The sequence below is a fragment of the Saimiri boliviensis genome, chromosome 17 (genome assembly GCF_048565385.1).
Source record: "Saimiri boliviensis isolate mSaiBol1 chromosome 17, mSaiBol1.pri, whole genome shotgun sequence".
NCBI lineage: Eukaryota > Metazoa > Chordata > Mammalia > Primates > Cebidae > Saimiri > Saimiri boliviensis.
In genome coordinates this window covers 30368400-30394307 of record NC_133465.1, presented here as the reverse complement: position 1 = coordinate 30394307, position 25908 = coordinate 30368400, and the positions used below count along the sequence as shown (strand labels likewise).

The 25908-nt window shown below is 47.3% G+C and overlaps 1 protein-coding gene across 6 annotated transcripts in view; it reads right to left on the bottom strand.

The window, feature by feature from the left end:
* Positions 1 to 1164: 1164 nt before the first annotated feature.
* The window catches only part of FAM222B (family with sequence similarity 222 member B), a 103498-nt gene continuing 78754 nt past the window's right edge, over positions 1165 to 25908 (bottom strand). For 4 of the 6 annotated variants that reach the window (XM_074388462.1, XM_074388460.1, XM_039475949.2 and 1 more), the window contains 2 exons: positions 14921 to 15042; positions 1165 to 5086 (listed from right to left, as the gene is read on the bottom strand). In XM_074388462.1, coding sequence (XP_074244563.1) covers positions 3480 to 5086; positions 14921 to 15002 — 1689 coding nt within the window. In that variant the 5' untranslated portion in view covers positions 15003 to 15042 and the 3' untranslated portion in view covers positions 1165 to 3479. The remainder of the gene's footprint in view (positions 5087 to 14920; positions 15043 to 25908) is intronic. The other 2 variants (XM_074388463.1, XM_039475951.2) reach the window with 1 other exon arrangement.

Below are 25908 nucleotides of genomic sequence, written 5' to 3'. Positions count from 1 at the left end.
CAACGTAAGAAAACTGGAATTGAACCGGGCTCAGTGGCTCACGCCTGTAATCCCAACACTTTGGGAGGCCCAGGCAGGCAGATCATCTGAGGTCGGGAGTTCAAGACCAGCCTGACAAACATGGAGAAACCCAGTCTCTACTAAAAATACAAAATTAGCTGGGCGTGGTGGCTACTCGGGAGGCTGAGCCAAGAGAAACACCTGAACCCAGGAGTCAGAGGTTGTGGTGAGCGGAGATCATGCCATTGCACTCTAGCCTGGGCAAGAGTAAAACTCCGTCTCAAAAAATAACAACAAAAAACTGGAATCACCGAGGGGCCAGCTATGTTGAGGATAACAGCGCCTATCACCTTCACTTCTGTTGGAGGCCCTCAGAAATTCCAGTGTTGGAGGTGGGGGACAAGGGAGGTTAGGTTTGAAGTTTAGGTTGGCTTATTAACAAACCAGACCCTCATTTTTTGGCCAGGCTTGGTGGCTCATGCCTGTAATCCTAGCACTTACAGAGGCCGAGGCGGGTGGATTACCTGAGGTCAGGAGTTTGAGACCATTCTGGCCAACATAGTAAAATCCAGTCTCTACTAAAAATACCAAAAAAAAAGAAAAGAAAAAAGGCCAAGCGTGGTGGCAGGCACCTGCAATCCCAGCTACTTGGGTGGCTGAGGCAGGAGAATCGCTTGAACCTGGGAGGTGGAGGTTGCAGTGAGCCGAGATTGTACCACTGCGCTCCAGCCTGGGCAGCAAAGTGAGACTTCGTCTCAAAACGAACCAATGAACCAAACCAAATCTCCATTTCTCAATGACTTACAGTCCTTGAAGTGAAAGCAGCAAGACCTTTTGGGCCTCCAGTTAGAAGCAGCAAACCACATTTATCCATCAAACTTCACAGTAAGCCCCTAGCTGCCCTGCCCAGGGAGAGGGCCTGACATAGGGGTACCGTGTGTCCAGGGGTTTACTGAAGAACTGTCTACCCATGCCCTACAATCAGCACAGCACCTGGCCTGAACTGATGGATTTGGAGACAGCTTCTGGGCAGGATGCATACTACAGGAGCCCCCTTTTTAAAAATTAGGAATTATTCCTAGCAAGTTGGGTATATTAGAAACTTATAAGAAAAAATTACCTCAAACATTCACAGCATTAAACGAATAGGACAAGGTCAGAAAGTGCGGTTTTTTTTCTTTTTACTGGTTTATAATAATCTTAAAAACCCCATCACACCCATAAACCACCACAGGTGAGAGAGATGGAGAATGAATGCTACAGTATGTGGATAGAGTGGGGAATCCAGGTATTCCCTAGGGTAGTGTGGGATGGAGACAGGGAGTGTGGAGAGGAGGCCCTGGCTGGGACCCTTATTGCTGGCTGGGGGTTGGCTGGCAGAGGGAAGAGGGATTCAGGCTGAACTGTGAAATAGGGAACATCTCACACCAAAGGCGAGGGCAGTTGAGGGCAGGGGGATCACAGTACATTTCCATGCAGACTAGGGGTGGGAGTGAGAGCTTCAGAGACTTGCACCCCTACACAGGAAGCGATGGGTTTGAGGTTGTTTGACTTAAAGCCCCCAAGTTGGTGTCTGGTCCAATTTCCTAAAATGGCAGCTCACCTTTCAGGGAGAGGTATTGGGGAGAAAAAAAAAAATACAGCAAGAATATCTTTTGGAGATCAAGCAAGGGATAGGGGGAGATGGTGGTGCTCTTTAAATCTGACTCAGAAAAGCAGGAACTGGAAGAGGGCCCTGGGTGAGGTGGTGGCCAATACCTTGGGAGAAGGCATTGAGCCGGAAGCTGCAGGTGCTCCTGAGGGCTCAGGACAGGGAGGTACCAGTGTTCACAGACAGCAGGAAAACAACTGGGAACAATAAATTAGGACTTCATGTTGCTATCATTTGGCATAACACAATCAGGCTTTTTTTTTTTTTCCTTTTTCTTTTTAAATATAAGGCAACTTGCCAACACATAATTTAAAAACTGGTCTCCAGTCACATTGCTTCAGATCACTAGAGAATTTCTGGCTAAAGAACAGTAGTGGATTGTGAACAAAATGCAAAATCTTAAATAAGAACCATTAGCTCACATTCTCCAGAGACAAAAGGAAAGGTAAGGGCTTATTTCATCTTTAAAAAATAAAAAAGCCCAACTCTGCATCTTTAACAGAAGAGTGCAAAAATTTTTAACAAAACGACCTAAGTTTAAAGTTACAGAAAAGTGTTAAATTTCTAGCCAACTAATTGTCCTTGGGGATGAGACACGCTGAGCATGGAGTGGATGAGGGTATGCTCTAAGAATGGACAGAGGGCAGGAGGGGCTGTTTCCAATGTAGGCCCAGCTCCAGGTGTCACAACCATGCTCATTTGGTAAAGGAAGTATTCAAAGAGCTTAAGGCTTTGTGTTTTTTTTTTTTTTTCCTTCATTAAACTGAGGGGCTGCACTACAGGGTGAATGTACCTGTGGGGCCACTCACACACAATGCTACTCAAACCCACACTACATTCATACAGAAACGTAACATTTAAAACTTACAGTGTAGAGCAATATTCTTAGCCAGTGTAGAGAGAACCAAATGCTTTTTTTTTTTTTTGGTGTTTTTAATCCCAAACTCCAATGTGATCATTCTTTACCTACCTAATTCCTCAAGTAAGGTAGACTTTGTTTGGTTGAGGGGGAAAGGACAGGGGCTGTGGGCAGCAGGTAAGTTAGGGGACAGGCAACAGTGAGAAAGGGATCTTGGGTATGCTGAAAAGTCACTCTGCTTTTCTAGGTTTGGAAAGGGGAATCTGGAACCAAGATGCCAATACAAAGGTTCCCACTCCCCGCCCCACATATCTCAAGAAATGGTCAGATACCTGCAAGATACCCTTGAGGTCGAGTGTGGCAAGGGCAAGTGCAGTGGCTGTGGGATCAATGTAGTTACACAACAAAGCCTTGAGGAATGGAAAGGAACTCGAAGGATATGAAGACTGGGTCAGCTTTGACTTGAGATCTTTGGGTGAATAAGGAATTAGCTTTCAGAGCACTTGGGAAATCTTGCTTCTTAGTCCTCGGGGGAGGTGGGGAGCAGGGAAAGGGGAAGGGAAGAGCAACAGGTAGAGGCCTGGCTTAGGGGCCTGAGCACCTACACTATCTCAACTAGGGCATTCCCTCAGCCCACACCTCAGTTGTCCTAAGGGAAACAGGCAGAGGTTCAGAAAAAGGTGGGTGGGAGCTGGCTGGAAATGGTCAAGGTGGAGAGACGAGCTGACAGGCAGTCAATGGAGAGGAAAGCCTGGGCTTGGGGTTAGGTTCTAACATAAAACCAAAAGTTGCTGGAGGGGAGGATGAGAAGACTCTTTCTATCCTGTTAGATTCCACCAAATTCCCTTTCTTAGACATCTGAGAATGATCACATTGGAGCAGTGAAACTTTCATACTATCCAGTTACTTAAAAGACTAAACTAGGAGGGTGACGTATGATGTGTTGCACATGGAGGGCACCAGGGCTACCTATCTATACCCTGGGTGCTGAATATGAAGACTTCGACTATCTGTGGGATCGGGGGCTCGGCTGCCAGGGGCTCGGTGGGCCTTGTTCAGCATGGCCAGGCTCTGTTCTCGGAAGCAGGCCTGCTGGAAATCCCCACTTAGGTAATCCACTGTTTGCATCAAGCTGTTCTGGCTTGCCACTGGACCGCCCCCGGTCCCTGCTCGGTAGTGGGCCCCAGGAGCGGCCGCACAGTCGAGGGGTGCACCCGTGGGCTGCCCACCGTGGAACGGCATGGCGAGGTCCTGAGACCCCGAGCTGTCGCTATTGGGAGTGGGCAGAATGTTGTTCCACAGGGGTTGGAAGTAGTGACCATTGGGGTAGGCCAATGGGGCTGCCAGGCCGTTGACTGGTGGGGATGGGGTCGGCTTTTCCAGGGGTGGCTTCAGATGGAAGGACTGTGCCAGGCAGAGTTCCTGCGGGTAGGCAGGGGCCTTGCCCACAAAGCCAGGCCCTGCCAACTCGCGTCCTGCCGCATGCTTGCCTGTCAGGCCAGGAGCTGGCGTCCCACCAGCCTCGTTGCACATCTGTTGTAGGTGGGCCAGCTGGTGCTGGTTCCAGGTGACTGGCTTGAGGTCGCTAGCGTAGCCAGTGGGGGCGCGAGAGATGCCTGTGGGCAGGTTAACAGGACCTGCAGCAGGCAACGCGGCGGTGGCCGCATGGGTGTGCTCCATGGGATTGACCACACATGAAGGCATTGGTGTGGGGACGCTGTGGGTTGACACCCGGGTGCTTGCATTGATGAGCAGACTGCGACTAATGGGGCTAGGGTTGGCGATCTGGCCCTCACACACTGAGGTAGTGCTGATGCCTGCCCTCGTCTGGCAAAACTGGTTGATCTGGTGCACGATGCTACTCAGGTCCGGGGGCTGGCTGTGCTGCAGGGTGGCCGCCATTGAAAGGGGGATAGTTGAGGTAGACACGGTCACATTCGGGGGGGCATCTGAGTCTGGCATCTTCCGGCCTCCATGCAGCAAGGGATTATGGGGGTGCTGGAGACCCTGGTGCGCCAGGGCCTGAGGGTGGACCAAGCCCTGGGTTTGGGCCATGGGCTGAGGGTGGCCCAGGCCCTGAGGCTGCTGGAGGCTCTGAGGGTGGGACAGTGCCTGGGGTGGTGGGATACCCTGAGGGTGCTGCAGCGTCTGGGGAGTGGCATGGGCCAGGGTCTGTGCATGCTGCAGGGCCTGCTGGCGGGCCAGAGCCTGGGCCTGGGGGTGGGCTAAAGTGCTGGGTGCCACAGTAGCATAGGGTGCCACTGGGGGGTTCATGATGGCCTCAGGGAGCAACCGGGCTCGGGTGCCGTCAAAGTCCTTGAGTATGCTTTTGGCTGGCACTTTGACAATGGCAAGCAGGCCTGCCTTGGTGGCAGCCTGCGTCGGATAGGGGCTGTAGCGCTGGGCTGATGTGTCGAGGCCGTTCACAGTACGACGAACGTGTTTCCGCTGGGGAACCTTCACACTGTTGGGGAAGATTTTTATAGTCAGTGGGTTGTTTGCGACCTTCTTAGCATATGCATCCAATTCGGCTGGGGTAGGATAGTGAGCAGTTCTCATTTTCTGTGTAGTGTCCCCTAGAGAGAGAGAATGGGAAGGAGAGCAAAGAGGGAGAGGGAGCTCATCAGTGCCAAGCCAACCAGCCCTTCTAGACTTCCCTATTGAGGGCCTAGGGTGGGGTGGGGAAGTGACTAGGTTATCATCTGTAGCCTTCATCCTAGACCCAGCTTCAGTCTTCACATTAACAAGCACTGTTAAGTTCAGTAAGTGCTTAAAGTGGACCAGGCCTTGTGCTAAGTGATAGGCCATCTCAGTGAATCCTCACTATTGCTTTAGAAGCAGGCACTAGCATCATTCCCATTTTATAAATGAGCTAACCAGAGATCAGAATAGCAAAGCAGCTTTCGAAGTCTCATTTTGGAGAATCAGAACTTGGCCAATACTTAGAGAGGTAACCAAGAGTTCTCCCACTACATAGAAATGCAGGGTCGCTGGGCACAGTGGCTCACGCCTGTAATCTCAGCATTTTGGGAGGCCAAGGTGGGTGGATCACCTGACGTCAGGAGTTCGCGACCAGCCTGGCCAACGTGGTGAAACCCTGTCTCTACTAAAAATACAAAAATTAGCTGTGGGTAGTGGTGTGTGCCTGTAATCCCAGCTACTGAGGAGACTGAGGCAGGAGAACTGCTTGAACCTGGGAAGTGGAGGTTGCAGTGAGTCGAGATTGTGCCACTTCACTCAAGCCTGGGTGAGAGAGAGACTCCATCTCCAAAAAAAAAAAAGCAGGGTCTGGGGCCAGGCACAGTGGTTCACACTCGTAAGTACTTTGGAAGGCCAAGGTGGGCGGATCACCTGAGGTCAGGAGTTTGAGACCAGCCTTACCAACATGGAGAAATCCCATCTCTACTAAAAATACAAAATTACTTGGACGTTGTGGCGCATGCCTGTAATCCCAGCTACTCGGGAAGCTGAGGCAGGAGAATCACTTGAACCTGGGAGGTGGAGGTTGCAGTGAGCTGACATTGTGCCATTGCACTCTAGCCTGGGCAACAAGAGCAAAACTCCATCTCAAAAAAAGGAAAAAAGAGGCCGGGCGCGGTGGCTCAAGCCTGTAATCCCAGCACTTTGGGAGGCCGAGGCGGGTGGATCACAAGGTCGAGAGATCGAGACCATCCTGGTCAACGTGGTGAAACCCCGTCTCTACTAAAAATACAAAAAAAATAGCTGGGCATGGTGGTGCGTGCCTGTAATCCCAGCTGCTCAGGAGGCTGAGGCAGGAGAATTGCCTGAACCCAGGAGGCGGAGGTTGCGGTGAGCCGAGATCGTGCCATTGCACTCCAGCCTGGGTAACAAGAGCGAAACTCCATCTCAAAAAAAAAAAAAAAAAAAAAAAGAAACGCAGGGTCTGTGCTGGGCATGGTGGCTCACACCTGTATTCCCAGCACTTTGGGAGGCCGAGGCAGGCAGATCACCTGAGGTCAAGAGTTCCAGACCAGCTTGGCCAACATGGCAAAACCCTATCTCTACTAAAAATATGAAAATTAGCCAGGCATGGTGGCCGGCCCCTGTAATCACAACTACTTGAGAGGCCAAGGCAGAAGAATAGCTTGAATCTGCAAGGCTGAGTTTGCAGTAGCTGAGATTGCACCACTGCACTCCAGCCTGGGTGACAAAGCAAGGCTCTGTCTCAGGAAAAAAAAAAAAGAGAGAAACACAGCACCTGGAACTCTACCAGCCCATGTAGCCTGACGGTAGAAGGTTCTAAGCCAGGCGTCCCCAAACTACAGCCCGTGGGCTGCATGCGGCCCCCTGAAGCCATTTATCCGGCCCCCCACCGCCACACTTCAGGAAGGGGCACCTCTTTCATTGGTGGTCAGTGAGAGGAGCACAGTATGTGGTGGCCCTCCAACGGTCTGAGGGACAGTGAACTGGCCCCCTGTGTAAAAAGTTTGGGGACGCCTGTTCTAAGCAAAGCTACTTGCCAGGGCCCTTGGTTGCCCTTCAGTCTAGAGGGAACCCAGAGCTACAACTCTGCAGTCTGCAGTGACCAATGAGGCATCAGCTTTCCCTTGCATCTTGGCAGCTGGGGGGCTGTGCCAACTGGGTGGGCACCCTGACAGAGTGGACAGAATGCTTCCTTTCAGGAGCAGAGGAATAAGCTGCCAACATCTCTCCCCTTCCCCATGTCACAAGTTCACTTTTGTTTACAGTTTACTCTATGCCTGGCTGGGTGAGGATCAAAGGCTTTATTTATTTCCTTGAGAAGGATGGTAATAATGACAGGGCAGCAGGGAAGGGAATTGAGAAGAAAGGATTCAGAGCATCTTTCAATCCTAAGAGCCAAAAATAGCGTGTATTTGGTCCATGTTAGCTGTCACTTTCCAAAAAGAAAGAGGAAAAACCTGCCTCCTTTGGAGACTGCGGAAATGCCCACTCGGTGTGCCTCATTAATGTTAACAGTCTCTTTGTTCCCATCTCCTGTTGCCTCCCATCAGGGGGCTCAGCGGATGTCCGGCTTCCAGTCAAAAAGGAAAAGGTTCCAAGAACAAGGGCTCTTTAAGGATGGCAAGCTCCTGCAAGGGGGCTGGGGCTCTGCTCTACACTCACTCTCTCTCTCTCTCTCTCTCTCTCTCTCTCTCTCTCTCTCTCTAAGGGAGGGTCTCCCCTGAGTTTACACAAAAGGTGCTTAATAAATGCTTGCTGACTGAGTACATAGACTGTCCAAAGCAGAACTGGCTTGGCTGGGAGCCCAGGGTTACTAGCTGACTCTCTCCCTACTTCCTCTCCTTGCAAAAGGCAGCCAGACTAATCTGACTGAATGCCCAGCTTGTGGCCTCAGGTGGCCTTGGCCCAAAGGAGACCCCACTGGGTATCACCTAGAACAGAGGTAGGCTAGTGAGCATAGTAGAAGGAAAATGGGTACAGCTGCATTTATTTGGTGATAATGATGTTTAGCAACAGCTTAGAAACTCCTGCTCTGGGAAGCAGGAAAATAAAGCTCAAGTCAGGAGGGGTAAGAGAGATTTGGGCCCATGCTCACAGGCAGATCTGAGCAAAAAGAGCCAGGCATCCCAACCCCCGAAAAAAGGTCTGTGCTTTCAAATACTGGCAAAAAAGTCTGGGATCAGTGACTGAGAGACAGTCCCTAAACTCAAGACACCAGAATTCCAATAGAAATTGCCTTGGTCCTGGCCGGGCGCGGTGGCTCAAGCCTGTAATCCCAGCACTTTGGGAGGCCGAGGCGGGTGGATCACGAGGTCGAGAGATCGAGACCATCCTGGTCAACATGGTGAAACCCCGTCTCTACTAAAAATACTAAAAATTAGCTGGGCATGGTGGTGCGTGCCTGTAATCCCAGCTACTCAGGAGGCTGAGGCAGGAGAATTGCTTGAACCCAGGAGGCGGAGGTTGCGGTGAGCCGAGATCGCGCCATTGCACTCCAGCCTGGGTAACAAGAGCAAAACTCCGTCTCAAAAAAAAAAAAAAAAAGAAATTGCCTTGGTCCTGGTTGGGCACGGTGGCTCATGCCTGTAATCCCAGCACTTTGGGAGGCCGAGGCGGGTGGATCATGAGGTCAAGAGATCGAGACCATCCTGGTCAACATGGTGAAACCCCGTCTCTACTAAAAATACAAAAAATTGCCGGGCGCGGTGGCTCAAGCCTGTAATCCCAGCACTTTGGGAGGCCGAGGCGGGTGGATCACGAGGTCAAGAGATCGAGACCAACCTGGTCAACATGGTGAAACCCCGTCTCTACTAAAAATTAGCTGGGCATGGTAGCGCGTGCCTATAATCCCAGCTACTCAGGAGGCTGAGGCAGGAGAATTGCCTGAACCCAGGAGGCGGAGGCTGCGGTGAGCCGAGATCGCGCCATTGCACTCCAGCCTGGGTAACAAGAGCGAAACTCCGTCTCAAAAAAAAAAAAAAAAAAAAAAAAAAAAGAAATTGCCTTGGTCAACCACTGTACCTATGTGTTTTATTGGTTAAAATTTCATATGATACTCCTAGCACAGCACCTTAAAGTTACCTCACCTCCATTCCAGTGGGCTTCTCTCCTTGAAATCCAAGTAAGAGTCATATAGTACCTTGCTGAATAGAAGAGCCCCTTTGTTCTGAGTCAGCACCAACTCAGGTTTTTTCCTAGCAGAGGCAAGGGGAAAGCTTGGCCACATTCAGGAGTATGGAAGGGGACATTTATCCACATTGATTAGTTCTCTTGGTGCCGCCTCCACTGATACTGACAGTGGTGAAGAGGGCAGTCAAAGGATTCAGAATTAAAGTGAAATGAGGGCAACAAGGGTCCAGTAACAAGGCTACAGTGGCTTTGTTAAGGAAGAACCCCAAAGATTAGTACAGTGTACTGAACAAAAAAGGGGTGTCATTCTGGGAATACAGCACCATCTACCTCACAACCAGACTTAAGCCTAACCCTTAAAAAAAAAAAAAGTTTTCTCAACACTTATCACAGCCCCACACAGGCACCCTGACCATTTATTTTCTTCCGTAACACATTTCCATAATTGCACAGCCAGCACAGACACCACAGCTTTGTAAGCAACTTACTTAAATGTCTTGTACCAATGGTGTCACTAATAGAGACAGAGAATGTAGGGAATGGGAAATCTGTAGTTTGTAAAGGTAGAGAAACCTGTATTCAAGTACTAGCTTCATCATCTACCCATACTGAGAGCCTGTCATTCCTCAATTATCAACAGGGATGAATTCTGCTTTCCTACTTCACAGACTTATGAAGATCAAGAGATTCAAGGAACACTGTCACTGAATGAGCATTTTCATTTCAATGTGAACAAGACCTATGATGGTCAATAGTTACTATTCAAGGATAGCAGATGTGGCTGATTCTGACCACAGGCGGCACAAAGCAAACTGACTAAAGAATCCCTAACTGCAGGACTCCTGGCCTTCAGCCTGAGTTAAATGTAACAGAAAGCACTGTTGTCTATTCCAGCGACTGGAAGAAAATTTCTCCTTGAAATCCAGTCCTCCCAATGGAGACCTCTCTGTTCATCCTCCTATTTTGAAGGTCAAAGGGCACAGGTGGTATATGCAGCAGGAACCTCTATCTGTAGGAGGAGGCACAGGCACTGTGTTTCAAACACAGATTTTGGAGTCTGAGCTGAGTATGAATTCTAGTCCAATCACTGGACAGTCACGTGGCATTGGCAATTGACAAATCTTCTACGCCTTATCCTTGTAACAGAGAGTCTCCCATATGGAACTTCTGAGGAATGAGTGAGAACATATGTGAAAATATTCAATATAGTGCTTGGCACATGGTAGCAACTTGACAAATGTTAAGTATTATTTCTATGAGTCTATCCAGTTATTGGGTCAATTTCCCATTTCCAGGCCCCTCCACTAGGGGGCAGATAGGCATAAAAAGAAGCAGTAAAGAAGGTGATTTTGGCATTTGTCCCAGGACCCCCAGTGCTCTGCCATGGAAGGAGGTCAAAGTTGTTATCTAAAGATGGTTTAACGACCAAGGACCTGTTATCATTTCAGCCATTAAAACAGTAAATATTTACTGAGCCACTACTATATTGTGATCCTGAGAAGGAGAAATACAGAGCAGAGGTCTGGGATTAAGAAATAAAAAATTTCTAGCTGGGCGCGGTGGCTCAAGCCTGTAATCCCAGCACTTTGGGAGGCCGAGGCGGGTGGATCACGAGATCAAGAGATCGAGACCATCCAGGTCAACATGGTGAAACCCCGTCTCTACTAAAATACAAAAAATTAGCTGGGCATGGTGGCACGTGCCTGTAATCCCAGCTACTCAGGAGGCTGAGAGAGGAGAATTGCCTGAACCCAGAAGGCGGAGGTTGTGGTGAGCCGAGATCGCGCCATTGCACTCCAGCCTGGGTAACAAGAGCGAAACTCCGTCTCAAAAAAAGAAAAAAAAAAAAAAAAAAAATTAGGCCGGGCGCGGTGGCTCAAGCCTGTAATCCCAACACTTTGGGAGGCCGAGGCGGGTGGATCACGAGGTCAAGAGATTGAGACCATCCTGGTCAACATGGTGAAACCCCGTCTCTACTAAAGATACAAAAAATTAGCTGGGCATGGTGGCACGTGCCTGTAATCCCAGCTACTCAGGAGGCTGAGGCAGGAGAATTGCCTGAACCCAGGAGGCGGAGGTTGCGGTGAGCCGAGATCGTGCCATTGCACTCCAGCCTGGGTAACGAGAGCAAAACTCCCTCTCAAAAAAAAAAAAAATTGAGGAATTTGGCTAAAAGAAAAAAGAAAAGAAAGAAAAAGAAAGAGAAAAGTTCAAAATCACACATCACACATTTCTGAGGCAATGGGGGAAGATGGGTCAGATTAAAACAAAATTTCCATGTTCAAAGTTTCAAAATGGCTAAGGACTCTCCAAGCAAGTACGTCATGAAATTAATGATCTAGAAAAGCTCTAGTAGGCCATCCATCTATCCTCAACTAACCTAACCCCAAGCCAAAATGTTCTTTAATCCATCCAGCCTGCCCTCTGGCAAATCACAAATCTGGGTTAGGAAGAACATTACAGTCTCCTACACACATAGAAAAGGAAGAGGAGAACAGAAAAAGTTATAAGGGATCAATCCTGTGATTCTGAATATATGGCAGCTGAAGCCTGGGAAAAAGCCATTAGCTAGGTAACTTACAGTGCTGGGGAAAGAAGCCACATTTTCCATCTCCTGATCCCTGGGGTCCACCAATCCTGCCTCATGCTAACCGTATTTATATTATAAGGCACACTGAACTGTAAACACCCGTGCCCATCCCACTCCACCAGACATCACTCTTTGTGTTTCTAGCAACTTATAAGACCCTCCTGAGGATGGAGGGTAGGGAAGGGCTGATAGCATTATCACAAAACTGTTTTTAAGGTCTCTATTGCTGATGGGCCTGGGCTCTGAGCAGCTGTCTGGCTGCTGGCTCCCAAAGGGGAGAGTTTATGCTGTATCTCACCTTAACTGTAAATGCTTAATGCTAACAGCTGTAAGTCACATGACATAAATTTTTTCTTATACATTTTAGGGGAGAAAAGAAGACAGCAGACAAGCTTCTTCAAACACAATTAAACTCTTGCTTCTACAAAGGTGTGGGTGTGTTTATGGATAGCAACAAGAGAGTTGGAAAGGATCAAACACTTTGTCTGTGAAACGGACATATGAGCCTAAAACCAGAGAAGACAGATATCTCAATTCTCGAATCCAGATTTGGGGACAGTGGTTAGTAGAGGCTACTCGGGAGCTGCTTTGGGGAGAAGGGAGTTGTTTTTTGAGATGGAGTCTCGCTCTGTCACCCAGGCTAGATTGCAATGGTGTGATCTCAGCTCACTGTAACCTCTGCCTCCCGAGTTCAAATGATTCTCCTGCCTCAGTCCCCTGAGTAGCTGGATTACAGGCACCCACCACTGTGCCTGGCTGATTTTTTGTATTGTTAGTAGAGACAAGTTTTTGCCTTGTTGGCCAGGCTGGTTTTGAACTGCTGACCTCAGGTAATTCACCCACCTCCGCCTCCCAAAATGCTGGGATTACATGTATAAGCCACCACACCCAGCCTTTTTTTTTTTTTTTTTTAGGCAGAGTCTCACTCTTGTCACCCAGGAGGGAGTGCAATGGCACGATCTTGGCTCACTACAACCTCCTCCTCCTGGGTTCTAACGATTCTCCTGCCTCTGCCTTCCGGGTTATAGTGATTCTCCCACCTCAGCCTCAGGATTACTGGCACCTGCCACCATACCTGGCTAATTTTTGTATTTTTAGTAGAGACTGGGTTTCACCATGTTGCCCAGGCTGGTCTTGAACTCCCAACCTCAGGTGATCTGCCTGCCTCAGCCTCCCAAAGTGCCAGGGTTACAGGCATGAGCCACCAAGGCACAGTAACACCTGTAACACATGAGGTCGGGAGTTCCAAGACCAGCCAGGCCAACATGGTGAAACCCTATCTCTACTAAAAATACAAAAATTAGCCTGGGGTGGTAACACATGCCTATAATCCCAGCTACTACTCAGGAGGCTGAGGTAGGAGAATCTCTTGAACTCGGGAGGTGGAGGCTGCAGAGAGCCGAGGTTGCGCCACTGCATTCTAGCCTGGGCAACAGAGTGAGACTCCGTCTCAAATAAATAAATAAAAGAAAACAAAAAGTGCACACCAAGATAAAGCTGCCAATTGCTTTCTTTCAAATGGCTCTTCCCTTGATATCACATCTTTGGGTAAAGCTGTCAGAGTGTGTTAAGAAAGCAAGCTTCTCTTTGTCATCTTATTGTACGCCTCTAGGAAGTACATTCCCTCTCCAGTTGTACCCCCAGAAGCCCAGAAATAGGCACAATGTAGTTAGAATGCTGATTTGGATGGCCAGGGAGTATAATATAACACCTTCATCACCCAATCATCACTTGTCAAGATAAAGGCTGGGTTGAGAAAGCTATAGCAGAGCTTGCCTTATTGTGTCAAGCAACTGTAGAAGGAAGACTACCACCTTCAGCTGTTATTACACAAAGCTGGACTCACTGTCCAAATCCCAGAACTAGCCAGGCTCTGAGTCTTATGCTCCCTCAAAGAAATGAAATCCAGAGGCTGGACCATTCTTAACTTCTGATGGTGATCTCACAGGGCAGGGGCTGGCAAACGACAGCCTACGTGCCCAGTCCAGTTGCTTGTTTTTGTAAAAAGTTTCATTGGAACACAGACACCCTCATTTGTTTGTTGCCTATGGCTGCCTTTACCCCAAAATGCCAGAGTTGAGTAGATGCAACCGAGACCACATGGCCAACAAAGCTAAAAGTATTTGCTATCTGGCCTTTACAGAAAAAGTTTGTTAACCCTTGTTGCAAAGGGTTTAGGTAAGGTGCTGAAGCACCTTTTCTATCAAAGAGAAGACTAGTGGCCTGATTGCCCCTTTGTGCTCTGAATGGAAGGTCTATTCCAAATTTAGGGCTGTTTTTACACCTGAAGATACTATACATGGTAATGTGCCAAGAATAGAATCTTCTCCTTGCATATCATGTAGTACAGGGAGAGAAGGAAGGAGTCTGGGAAAATACTAAGTATGAGGTCCCCATTTCAGCCAGTTAAGACAAGAATCTAACAGTTTTCAAAGGCTCAATCTTGTGGGAAGTGTATTAGCAGGAAAATGCCCAGAGAGAATGAGAAAGCTGGCTCTCCATCTCTTCTGAAGGCAAAAGCTCCTTTACTTCCTACCAACTAAAGTCACACTGGCTCAGAAGGCAGACAGCAAAGCCAAAGGGAACTGTTTCCATGACAGACTGTACTCAGAGTTCAAAACAGGAGAACAGCATAAATAGTTTATTTCAGAGTTTTCATTCAATATGAAATGAGTTTTCATTCAATTCCTTGTGAAGGTTCAAAATGAAACATCTTTTTAAAGGGTGATATATATATTTCCTCTGAAGCTCTTCATAGTTTTGTTGCTCAACAGAAAGCTATCAGCAGCAATTAAAATTGACATATATTAGGGAATTACAGCATTTAAGAAAACCCCTACCGCCTGGATATAGTGGCTCACACCTGTAATACCAGCACTCTGGGAGGCCGAGGCAGGCAGATCACCTGAAGTCAGGAGTTCAAGATCAGCCTGGCCAACATGGTGAAACCCTGCCTCTACTAAAAATGTAAAACTTAGCCGGGCATGGTGGTGAGCGCCTGTAATCCCAGCTATTCGGGAGGCTGAAGCAGGAGAATTGCTCGAACCCAGGAGGTAAAGGTTGCAGTGAGCTGAGATCATGTTATCGCACTCCAGCCTGGGTGACAAGAGCAAGACTCCATCTTAAAAAAAAAAGGAAAGTGTCAAAATTCAAGGTCAACGTACCCCAGATGTGCCTCAGGGACAGCCCACATGTAGGGACAAAAACAAAGAATCACACCGGTTTCCCGAGAATACAGATTACTTACATTTCTGAAGTCCAGTGTTCATCTGCGTGTGACAAAGAAGCTGAAAGGACGGGTCACCTGGCCCTGGTAGACAGGCTAGCATGGCAGATCGGCATCAACACAACATGGGGCAGTGGCTCACACTGTAACGAACAAAAACAAGGTCATGAAGCACAAGGCAACTCATTCGAAGAAGATAGTAGGAACACTGGATATGAGTAGCAGAAGGCCCAAGTTTAGAGAGATATAGCAATTTAATTACCAGTGTGTTGGCTGAAAATATATTTATATCTTTACCTGTGGTAACAATTTGCTGTCAACTATCACTATGGCTAAAATGATTTTTCAGTTACCACAGATGTGTGGGTGGGAGAAATAAAACTGGAAAGTACCTATTCATACAACTGGAAAGAACAGGTGCATTTGTAAGGTCTCAGTATTCTTGAAGAGAGTGGACCCTCATAGGGCCTGGCTCAGCCCATTTACAGCCCTGGGTGGAGACCAGTCAGACATTTTTAGAGGCAGCATAGTATATTATTGCAAAGGTACCCAATGTCTGACTTGTGAGCCAGTAATATGAACTCACTTTTAAATAGGAGAAGGAAAGCATCCTACGAGGCACAATTAACCACTGATAAAGCAAATTCTGTTTATCAATTTCTGGGGATTCACCCTTCCTTTTTTGTTTATCATACAACAAGACCTCCTGAACCAACCCCAACCACCAAAAAAAAAAAAAAAAAAAAAAAAAAAATGCATTGTTCCCTGACTAAAGCAAGGAGATGATAGGCTGCCAGCAGCTCTCTTTGTACAGGCAGTCCTGGCATGTCAAGATGGCATGGGTTTCATTAGTAATGTTTACCAACCAGACACACACAGCCCAAGCAAGCAGACATTAATGTGGCCCTCTGTAGCGAAGGAAGCCCTGTCAACAATGCAAGCTCCTTATGTACCAGAAATGCAATTTTCCTAAATAAGCAGAATGTGGTGAAGTACATGAACTTCTAAATCAAGGTGGCAAATTATGGCTTTAGATCACAGCAAAAAAGGAATGGGAGGAAAGCTCAAAAGTTAAACAAAGACAACAAAAACCTCTTTATTTTCTGTAGAGGGCTCTCTCGGGTAAATGAAACTACCTTGTCACGATGAGTATCAGAGGGATCCAGCTTGCAAGACCAGGTAGCTGAAAAGCTACTTTGTAAAAGAGGCTGCTCAAACTATGTCTAAGATAGCAACTGCAGAAAAAACTGAAGATTGAATGACTTAATGAGAATACAGCTGTCCACGAGACCAACCTGGCCAAAGTGGTGAAACCCCGTTTTTACTAAAAATACAAAATTAGCTGGGCATGGTGGGACATGCCAATAATCCCAACTACTTGGGAGGCAGAGGCAGGAGAATCGCTTGAACCAGGGAGGTGGAGGTTGCAGTGAACCAAGGCGGAGCCATTGCATTCCAACCTGGGTGACAAGAATGAAATTGTCTCCAAAAAAAGGTCTTCTGTTGGTCAAGTGACTGAAGTACTGCTCACAATCCCTTCCCTTGTGGATGCTGATCTTTACCTAGTAACTTCCCCCTTGAGGCCCTAATACAGCTGAAGGCAAACTCCAAGGAAAGGAAGGGAATTAGTAAGTACTGCGAGCTAAAACTGTGAAATAGGCTGTATGAGGGGCTTTAGTGATGTTTTCTCAATTGAGTCTCCCAAGCTTTCTTGGAAATAGGTAACAAACTTCACCTGTTGTCTCATCCTCTCTAGCTGGGATTACTATTAGCCTTCTAAATCAGGCGTCCCCAGACTTTTTACACAGGGGGCCAGTTCACTGTCCCTCAGACCGTTGGAGGGCCGCCACATACTGTGCTCCTCTCACTGACCACCAATTAAAGAGGTGCCCCTTCCTGAAGTGCAGCGGGGGGGGGGGGGGGGGGGCGCGGATAAATGGCCTCAGGGGGCCGCAGCTTGGGGACGCCTGTTTTTTTTTTTTGAGACAGAGTTTCGCTCGTTACCCAGGCTGGAGTGCAATGGCGCGATCTCAGCTCACGCAACCTCCGCCTCCTGGGTTCAGGCAATTCTCCTGCCTCAGCCTCCTGAGTAGCTGGGATTACAGGCACACGTCACCATGCCCAGCTAATTTTTTGTATTTTTAGTAGAGACAGGGTTTCACCATGTAGACCAGGATGGTCTCGATCTCTTGACCTCGTGATCCACCCGCCTCAGCCTCCCAAAGTGCTGGGATTACAGGCTTGAGCCACCACGCCCGGTCTGGGACGCCTGTTCTAAACGGTCTCTATGTTCCACGCTTACCCGTTATCACCCAATCTATTCTCTACTCAGCAACATTGATTTTTTTTTTTTTTTGAGACAGAGTCGCCCAGGCTGGAGTGCAGTGGTGCCATCTCAGCTCACTGCAACCTCAGACTCCTGGGTTCAAGCAATTCTCTGCCACAGCCTCCCGAGCAGTTGGGATTACAGGTACCTGCTACCACACCCAGCTAATTTTTCTATGTTTAGTAGAGATGAGGTTTCACCATCTTGGCCAGGCTGGTCCTGAACTCTTGACCTTGTGATTCACCCACCTTGACCTCCCAAAGTGTTGGGATTACAGGTGTGAGCCACTGCGCCCAGCCAATTAATTATTTTAACTGGAAATCAGAGCATCTCAAATATCTCTAATGACTTTCCATCTCAGGACAAAATACAAAATCATAACATGGACCCCAAGGCCCTCCATTACCTTTTACTACCGGCTCTCTGACCTCACCTTTTGACCAACCCTGCCCTCTCTTGCTGACTTACTACTTCCAGCCACAATGGTCTCCCTACAGCTCCCTCAACAGCCAAACACACTTCCGCTTCAGGGCTTTGTCCTTTCCATTCCCTCGGCCCGGAATGTTCTTGCCCCAGATGTCTGTCTTTCTAGTTCCCTCACTTCATTCAGGTTTCTGCATGAATGTCACTTCCTAAGTAAGGGGAGGGCTTCTTTGACCTCCATGTCTAAAGCGGTATCCTTATATCCCTCATTTTTTTCTATTAAAATCTGTCCTGAGACCCTGAACTCAACACTTCCTCCCAAACAATTCTCAGGTTCAGGCCCTTCCTGTTGCTAACTCCTCTATTTCCCTCACTTTTTACCACCATCATTACCACCTGTTTTATTCCCATTTCTCTCCACCCCACTAGGTTATAAACTCCTTAAGAACAGACCCTTGGTTCGTTTTGTTCATTATTATATCTAGAAAAGCATCTACTAACACTTAGTAGGCTCTCCATAAATAATTGTTGACCATATAAAAGGCAGATTGTTATTAATTTGTTGAGGTTGTCAGTTGTCATTTAACCTACAGATGTCATTAATCTATTAATGATGGCAGAGCCCAGGACTGAAACCCAGATTTGACTTTCCCCAAAGCCTGTGCTCACTCTTTAACTCTATGCTATTATCAGTTTTCTTTTTTTTTTTTTTTGAGACAGAGTCTTGCTTTGTCGCCAGGCGTCAGGCTGGAGTGCCATGGTGCAATCTCGGCTCACTTGCCTCCTGGATTCAAGCAATTCTCCTGCCTCAGCCTCCCGAGTAGCTTAAACTACAGATGCGCGTCACCACGCCCAGCTAATTTTTATGAGATGAGGTTTCACTATGTTGGCCAGGATGGTCTCCATCTCTTGACCTTGTGATATGCCCTCCTCGGCCTCCCAAAGCGTTGGGATTACAGGCATGAGCCACCACGCCCAGCCATACCAGTTTCTTTTCTTTTTTTTTTTTTTTTTTTTTTTGAGACGGAGTTTTGCTCTTGTTACCCAGGCTGGAGTGCAATGGCGCGATCTCGGCTCACCGCAACCTCCGCCTCCCAGGTTAAGGCAATTCTCCTGCCTCAGCCTCCTGAGCAGCTGGGATTACAGGCACGTGCCACCATGCCCAGCTAATTTTTTTGTATTTTTAGTAGAGACGGGGTTTCACCATGTTGACCAGGATGGTCTCGATCTCTCGACCTTGTGATCCACCCGCCTCGGCCTCCCAAAGTACTGGGATTACAGGCTTGAGCCACCACGCCCGGCCCAGTTTCCATTTTTAATAGTACATTCAGTAGGTTCTAAGGGTTACAATGGCTATAATCAAGAGGCAATTTATATATACATATATACATATTTATATAAATCTAAAAATATATATACATATACACATATATGTGTATATAAATGTGTGTACATATATATATATATATATATTTTTTTTTTTTGAGACGGAGTTTCGCTCTTGTTACCCAGGCTGGAGTGCAATGGTGCGATCTCGGCTCACCGCAACCTCCGCCTCCTGGGTTCGGGCAATTCTCCTACCTCAGCCTCCTGAGTAGCTGGGATTACAGGCACACACCACCATGCCCAGCTAATTTTTAGTATTTTTAGTAGAGATGGGGTTTCACCATGTTGAGCAGGATGGTCTCGATCTCTTGACCTCGTGATCCACCCACCTCGGCCTCCCAAAGTGCTGGGATTACAGGCTTGAGCCACCGCACCCAGCCATTTTTTTTTTTTTTTTTTTAAAGGAGAGGGTGTAGTGATGCTCCCTAGGTAGTAGGAGTCTCATCTTGGCCTTCTAAGGGAAAGATAGGTAAATGAAAACACTGCTAAATCCAAGGTCAGACAGGATACAGATGGCCTTATTAAAGAACAAAAAACTCAGAACACTAAATGACAAAGTGCTTTCTTGGACTCTGCAGTTGGCCTCAATCATACACTGCAGACTCTGGAATATTACTTTTGCTGATTTTGGAAGCTGATACACACCTACAGGAGTAACTGAGAAAGGAAGGTAGGTATGATCAGTCTTATTTTCACCTTTAAAATATGTGTGTATCGGCTGGGCATGGTGGCTCACCCCTGTAATCCTAGTACTTTGGGAGGCTGAGGTGGGCAGGTCGCCTGAGGTCAGTACTTCGAGACCAGCCTGGCCAACATGGTGAAACCCTGACTCTACTCAACACACAAAAATTAGCTGGGTGTGGTGGCAGGCACCTGTAATCCCAGCTACTCAAGAGGCTGAGGCAGGACAATCACTCGAGCCCAGGTGTCGGACAGAGGTTGCAGTGAGCCGAGATCATGCCACTCCACTCCAGCCTGGGAGATAGAGCAAGACTCCGTCTCAAAAAAAAAAAAAAAAAAGGAATTCTGGGATCATTTATAATCTTTTCCAGAACTAAGGAAGTCCATAAGCCCCTTGACCGGTTTCAATGACATCAAGAATCAGATCCTGTTAGGGTAGAAAAGGCAGGGAACGAGCTCACGAGCTCAGACTGTGGCAAGGTCATAAGGACTGTGATGAAACAGGAATGAAGCAACCTCTCCCCACAACCCTTTCTAGAAAGCAGAGATGTCAGTATGAAGTGACCTGGCAGCTGAGTGAAGGCCTTTTATTTAAAATCTTCAAACCACCCACACTTTTTGATTACCGTCTGGCTTTTTCTTTTTCTTTTTGTTTTCTGGACACTACCAGTTGGGATCTGGCTTTTTCTTAAATGTAAATGCCAATATAATTTTACAGTTGATATTTCCAGAATTAGACCCAGAAATCACAATTAGAACTACTCTCTGAAAATGTTTCAGAATTCAACTCTTAACTTTTTTTTTTTTTTTTAAAGACGGGGTTTCACCATGTTGGTCAGGCTGGTCTTGAACTTCCAATCTCAGGTAATCCTCCCCTGCCCACCTTGGCCTCCAAAGTGCTTGGATTACAGGCGTGAGCCTTCTGAAGAGAACCAAGTAGTAACCTGGAGAAGGCCAAATGAGCTACAGACATCACAGAAAAAGATCGATCTCCTTGGCAGAGCCTCTCTGTGAGCTCTCAGCCAGTTTTCCTAATGCCAGCTGGTATGCTACATTGGCTACCCAAGGCAGTAGGGAATACAGTATCACAGTGAGCACAGAACTAAGCTTTTCCAACTCTCCTGGGGAACCTGTACAACTGCTAGCATTTCCCAGACTACCTCTAATTAAGGAACAAACCTTTTTCCCCACTGGGAAAATTCAAAAGTGCTTTCATCTCTGCTCCCCACACCCTCCGGCCCCCCCCACCCCCCCACCCCCAGAAGCTACTAGAGGTTTTATTAGAGCTCTGATGTCACACTCTCTGCTTTCCTGGGTGGCAAGTGAAAAAGGACCCCCTCTGCTTTCAGGGTAGGTTTGTGCAAGAAAACCTCAGCTTTGGGAGCTTGCAACCAGCCTGGACAAAGTGGTGAAACCTTGTCTCTACTAAAAATACAAAAATTAGCTGGGCATGGTGGCGGGCACCTGTAATACCACCTAGTCAGGAGACTGAGGCAGGAGAATCCCTTGAACTCTGGAGGCAAAGGTTGCAGTAAGCCCAAGCAAAACCCCTCAGTTGTCTTCTCCTTTCTTTTCTCTCTCCTCCCCGCTCCCCCATCCGAGACTGGAGTGCAGTGGCGCGATCTGTTCACTGCCACCTCCACCTCCCGGGTTCAAGCAATTCTCATGCCTTAGCCTCCCCAGTGGCTGATATTACAGGTGCACACCACCACATTCTGCTAATTTTGTATTTTTAATAGAGATGGGGTTTCACCATGTTCACCAGGTTGGTCTCCAGTTCCTGATCTCAAGCGATCCACCCTCCTGGGCCTCCCAAAGTGCTGTGATTACAGGCAGAAGCCGCTACACCCAGCCTCATATGTTTTTTGACGGGAAAAGGAGGGGGAGAGGAGATAAAGTACTGGCAAAGTAAAGGCAAAGGTATTTTTCCTTAGGGGATGGGTATAAAGTGATATCTAGGGAGCTCACTTCCCAGTATAGCCTCACTACCCACAATCTAGTGTCTTTCAGTACTCTATTAGTTCTCTTCTGCTTTCCTCCTATTTATAGCTGCCTTCAGCCCCCGCCTTCCAAAAAAACAAACAAACAAACAAACAAACAAAAACACCCACCTATTCCCCTCACCCCCAAAAACCCAGGGTGGCCAGTCCAAATTCTGATTCATGATGGGGTTCAAAAATGAAGTTTATACACTTGAATTAAAAAGTGAAATTGGAGGTCATGTGTGGTGGCTCACACCTGTAATCCCAGCACTTTGGGAGGTTGAGGTGGGTGGATCACTGGAGGGCAGGAGTTCAAGATCAGCCTGGCCAACATGGTGAAACCCTGTCTCCACTAAAAATACAAAAAAAATAGGCCAGGTGAAGTGGCTTACCCCTGGAAGCTCAGCACTTTGGGAGGCGGAGGCAGGTGGATTACTTGAGATCAGGAGTTAGTGACCAGCCTGACTAACACAGTGAAACCCCATCTCTACCAAAAATACAAAAATTAGCTGGGCGTGGTGGCTCTTGACTATAGTTCCAGCTACTCGGGAGGCTGAGGCAGGAGAATCACCTGAATCCAGGAAGTGGAGGTTGCAGTGAGCCGAGATGGCGCCAGTGCATTCTACCCTGGGTGACAGAGTGACACTTCCTTTCCAAAAAAAAAAAAAAGAGTCGGCGTGGTGGTGCACACCTGTAATCCCAGCTACTTGGGAGGCTGAGGCACAAGAATCACTTGAACCCAGGAGGCGGAGGTTGCAGTAAACTGCGATTGTGCCACTGCACTCCAGCCTGGGTGAAAGAGCAAGACTTTGTCTCAAAAAAAAAAAAAAAAAAAGTCATTGCCAATATCTGAGACAAAGGCTTACCTAAAAAGACTACTTTTTTTTTGACATAAGGTCTCACTCTGTCACTCAGGCTGGAGTGCAGTGGCACAAACACAGCTCACTATAGCCTCAACCTCCCAGGCTCAAGCAATCCTCCTGCTTCAGCCTCCTGTGTAGCTGGGACCAAAGGGGCATGCTACTATCTGGTTAATTTTAAAAAAATTTTGTAGAGATGGTGTCTCACTTTGTTACCCAGGTTGCTGTTGAACTCCTGCTGAAGTAACCTTCTGGCCTCAAGTGGTCTTCCAAAGTGCTGAGATTATAGGTACAAGCTACTGTGCCCAGACAAAAGACTCCTTTTGATAATCAAGGGGAAAGTTTTATCCTGTATCGCTCCCTCTTCCCTTACTCCTGGGTTCCAAGAAATACAACTCAAACCTAAGGGAGACACCAAAATCCTGCTCTGGGAAAAATAAGCAGCAACAAAGACTGCAAAAATTACAAGTTTATCAAATCAGCCTCTGCAAAATCAGTCATCTTTAAGGTCTGTTGGAATTGAACAATCCATTCAACGTGTAATTTTGTCAGCCCAAATAACTAAGAACCCCCCAAAAACTAGTACATTTCACTATTTACCTAACCTGATAATGTTTAGCTATTGCTCAAAGGCCTCTTTCTTCTCTTTCACTCAATAGCGGATCTTAAAGTCGCTGGCAATTGTGACCTCACAACTCTAGGCTAGAGGAAACAGCAAAGAAGAGAGATGGAGATTTACTCTAGATTTACTCTGTTGAAACTCTTGAAATGTATGTGCTACAAACTACCTTCATGCTGCTGAACACATGGCTCAAGGCGTTTGGAAACCTAGTTCTAAACTACACTCTTAGAATCTGTCACAACAGGTCCTCTTCCTATCCTGTTTCCCATCCCCACCCTAATTCCCCCAAAGGCAGTTCTATACCACTGCTCTCTTTGGCGAGGATGCTCTTTCCTGGGTCTACTTATTATTACTTAACTCATCTTTAACTCAGAGTTTTCTCTTGAATTCTTTATTATTCAGGTACCAGGAAAGTATTGTCCCTGGATATTCTAACTTTTCAATTTGAGTGTGACCTTCCTAAGACCACAGCCTGTCTCCTAATCGTTCTTCCAAGTTACAGAGTCTGGGGCAAGATTATTATTATTATTATTTTATTTTTATTTTTATTATTTTTTGAGACAGAGTGTCGCTCTTGTTACCCAGGCTGGAGTGCAATGGCACGATCTCGGCTCACCGCAACCTCCGCCTCCTGGGTTCAAGCAAATCTCGTGCCTCAGCCTCCTGAGTAGCTGGGACTACAGGCACGCGCCACCATGCCCAGCTAATTTTTTGTATTTTTAGGAGAGACGGGGTTTCACCACGTTGACCAGGATGGTCTCGATCTCTCGACCTCGTGATCCACCCGCCTCGGCCTCCCAAAGTGCTGGGATTACAGGCTTGAGCCACCGCGCCTGGCAAGATTATTCATATAATAAGTGTTTAATAACTTTCACTGGCTCACATTCCTGAAGGATAGCACATACTTTAATTCCAGCCTTTGGAACTTTAAGGTACATGGATAATACAAGTGTTAACAAATATGTGTGTGTGTGGATGTGTGTACAGGTAACTTTACTACGGGAGTGAGAGGAAAAAGGACATTAAAATGCATGGTACACTTTTATTTTTTGTTAATCTCTCACCTCCCCTCTTTTTAAAAAATTTTTGAGACAGGATCTTACTTAGGTCGCCCAAGCTAAAGTGTAGTGGCGCAATCCTGGCTCACTGTAGCCTTGACTTCCCAGGGTTCAGGTGGCCCTATGACTTCAGCCTCCTGAGTAGCTGGGATTACAGGCATGAGCTGCCATACCTAGTTAATTTTTTTGTATTTTTAGTGGTGACAGGGTTTCATCATTCATCATGTTGCCTAGGCTAGACATTGATTGACTGACTGATTGATTGATTGAGACGGAGTCCCGCTCTGTCGCCCAGGCTGGAGTGCAGGGGTGCAATCTTGGCTCGCTGCAACCTCTGCTTCCTGAGTTCATCTGATTCTCCTGCCTCAGCCTCCCAAGTAGCTGGGACTACAGCCGCTAACCACCATGCCCAGCTAATTTTTGTATTTTTAGTAGAGACAGGGTTTTACCATGTTGGCCTGGGTGGTCCATCTCTTCACTTCATGATCTACCCACTTCGGCCTCCTGAAATGCTGGGATTACAGGCATGAGCCACAGCACCCGGCCTGTTTTTTTTTTTTTTTGGTTTTTTGTTTTTGTTTTTGAGACGGAGTTTCACTCTTATTACCCAGGCTGGAGTGCAATGGCGTGATCTCGGCTCACTGCAACCTCCGCCTCCTGGGTTCAGGCAATTCTCCTGCCTCAGCCTCCTGAGTAGCTGGGATTACAGGCGCGCACCACCATGCCCAGCTAATTTTTTGTATTTTTAGTAGAGACGGGGTTTCACCATATTGACCATGATGGTCTCGATCTCTTGACCTGGTGATCCACCTGCCTCGGCCTCCCAAAGTGCTGGGATTACAGGCTTGAGCCACCGCACCCGGCCTTTTTTTTGTTTTTTAATTTAAGTTCTAGGATACATTTACAGAATGTGCAGGTTTGTTACATAGGTATTCATTCATGTGCCATGGTGGTTTGCTACACCTATCAGCCCTTCATCTAGGTTTTACACCCGAATGCATTAGGTATTTTTCCTAATGCTCTTGCCCCACACCGCCCCCAACAGGCCCGATTGTGTGATGTTCCCCTCTCTGTATTCATGTGTTTTCACTGTTCGACTCCCACTTATAAGTGAGAACATGTGGTGTCTGTTTTTCTGTTCTTGTGTTAGTTTGCTGAGAATGATGGTTTCCAGCTTCATCCATGTCCCTACAAAGGACATAAACTTACTATTTTTTTTAATGGCTACAGGCTTCTGTGTTTTAATTCCTTTCTTTTTTTTTTTTCCGAGACGGAGTCTCGCTCTGTCTCCCAGGCTGGAGTGCAGTGGCATGATCTCAGCTTACTCAGTAGCTTAAGGCAGAAGAATTGCTTGAACCGGGGAGGCAGAAGTTGCCACCATGCCCAGCTAACTTTTGTATTTTTTTTTTTTTTTTTTTTTTTTTGAGGTGGAGTTTCGCTCTCGTTACCCAGGCTGGAGTGCAATGGCGCGATCTCGGCTCACCGCAACCTCTGCCTCCTGGGCTCAGGCAATTCTCCTGCCTCAGCCTCCTAAGTAGCTGGGATTACAGGCATGCGCCACCACGCCCAGCTAGTTTTTTGTATTTTTAGTAAAGATGGGGTTTCACTATGTTGACCAGGATGGTCTCGATCTCTCGACCTCGTGATCCACCTGCCTCGGCCTCCCAAAGT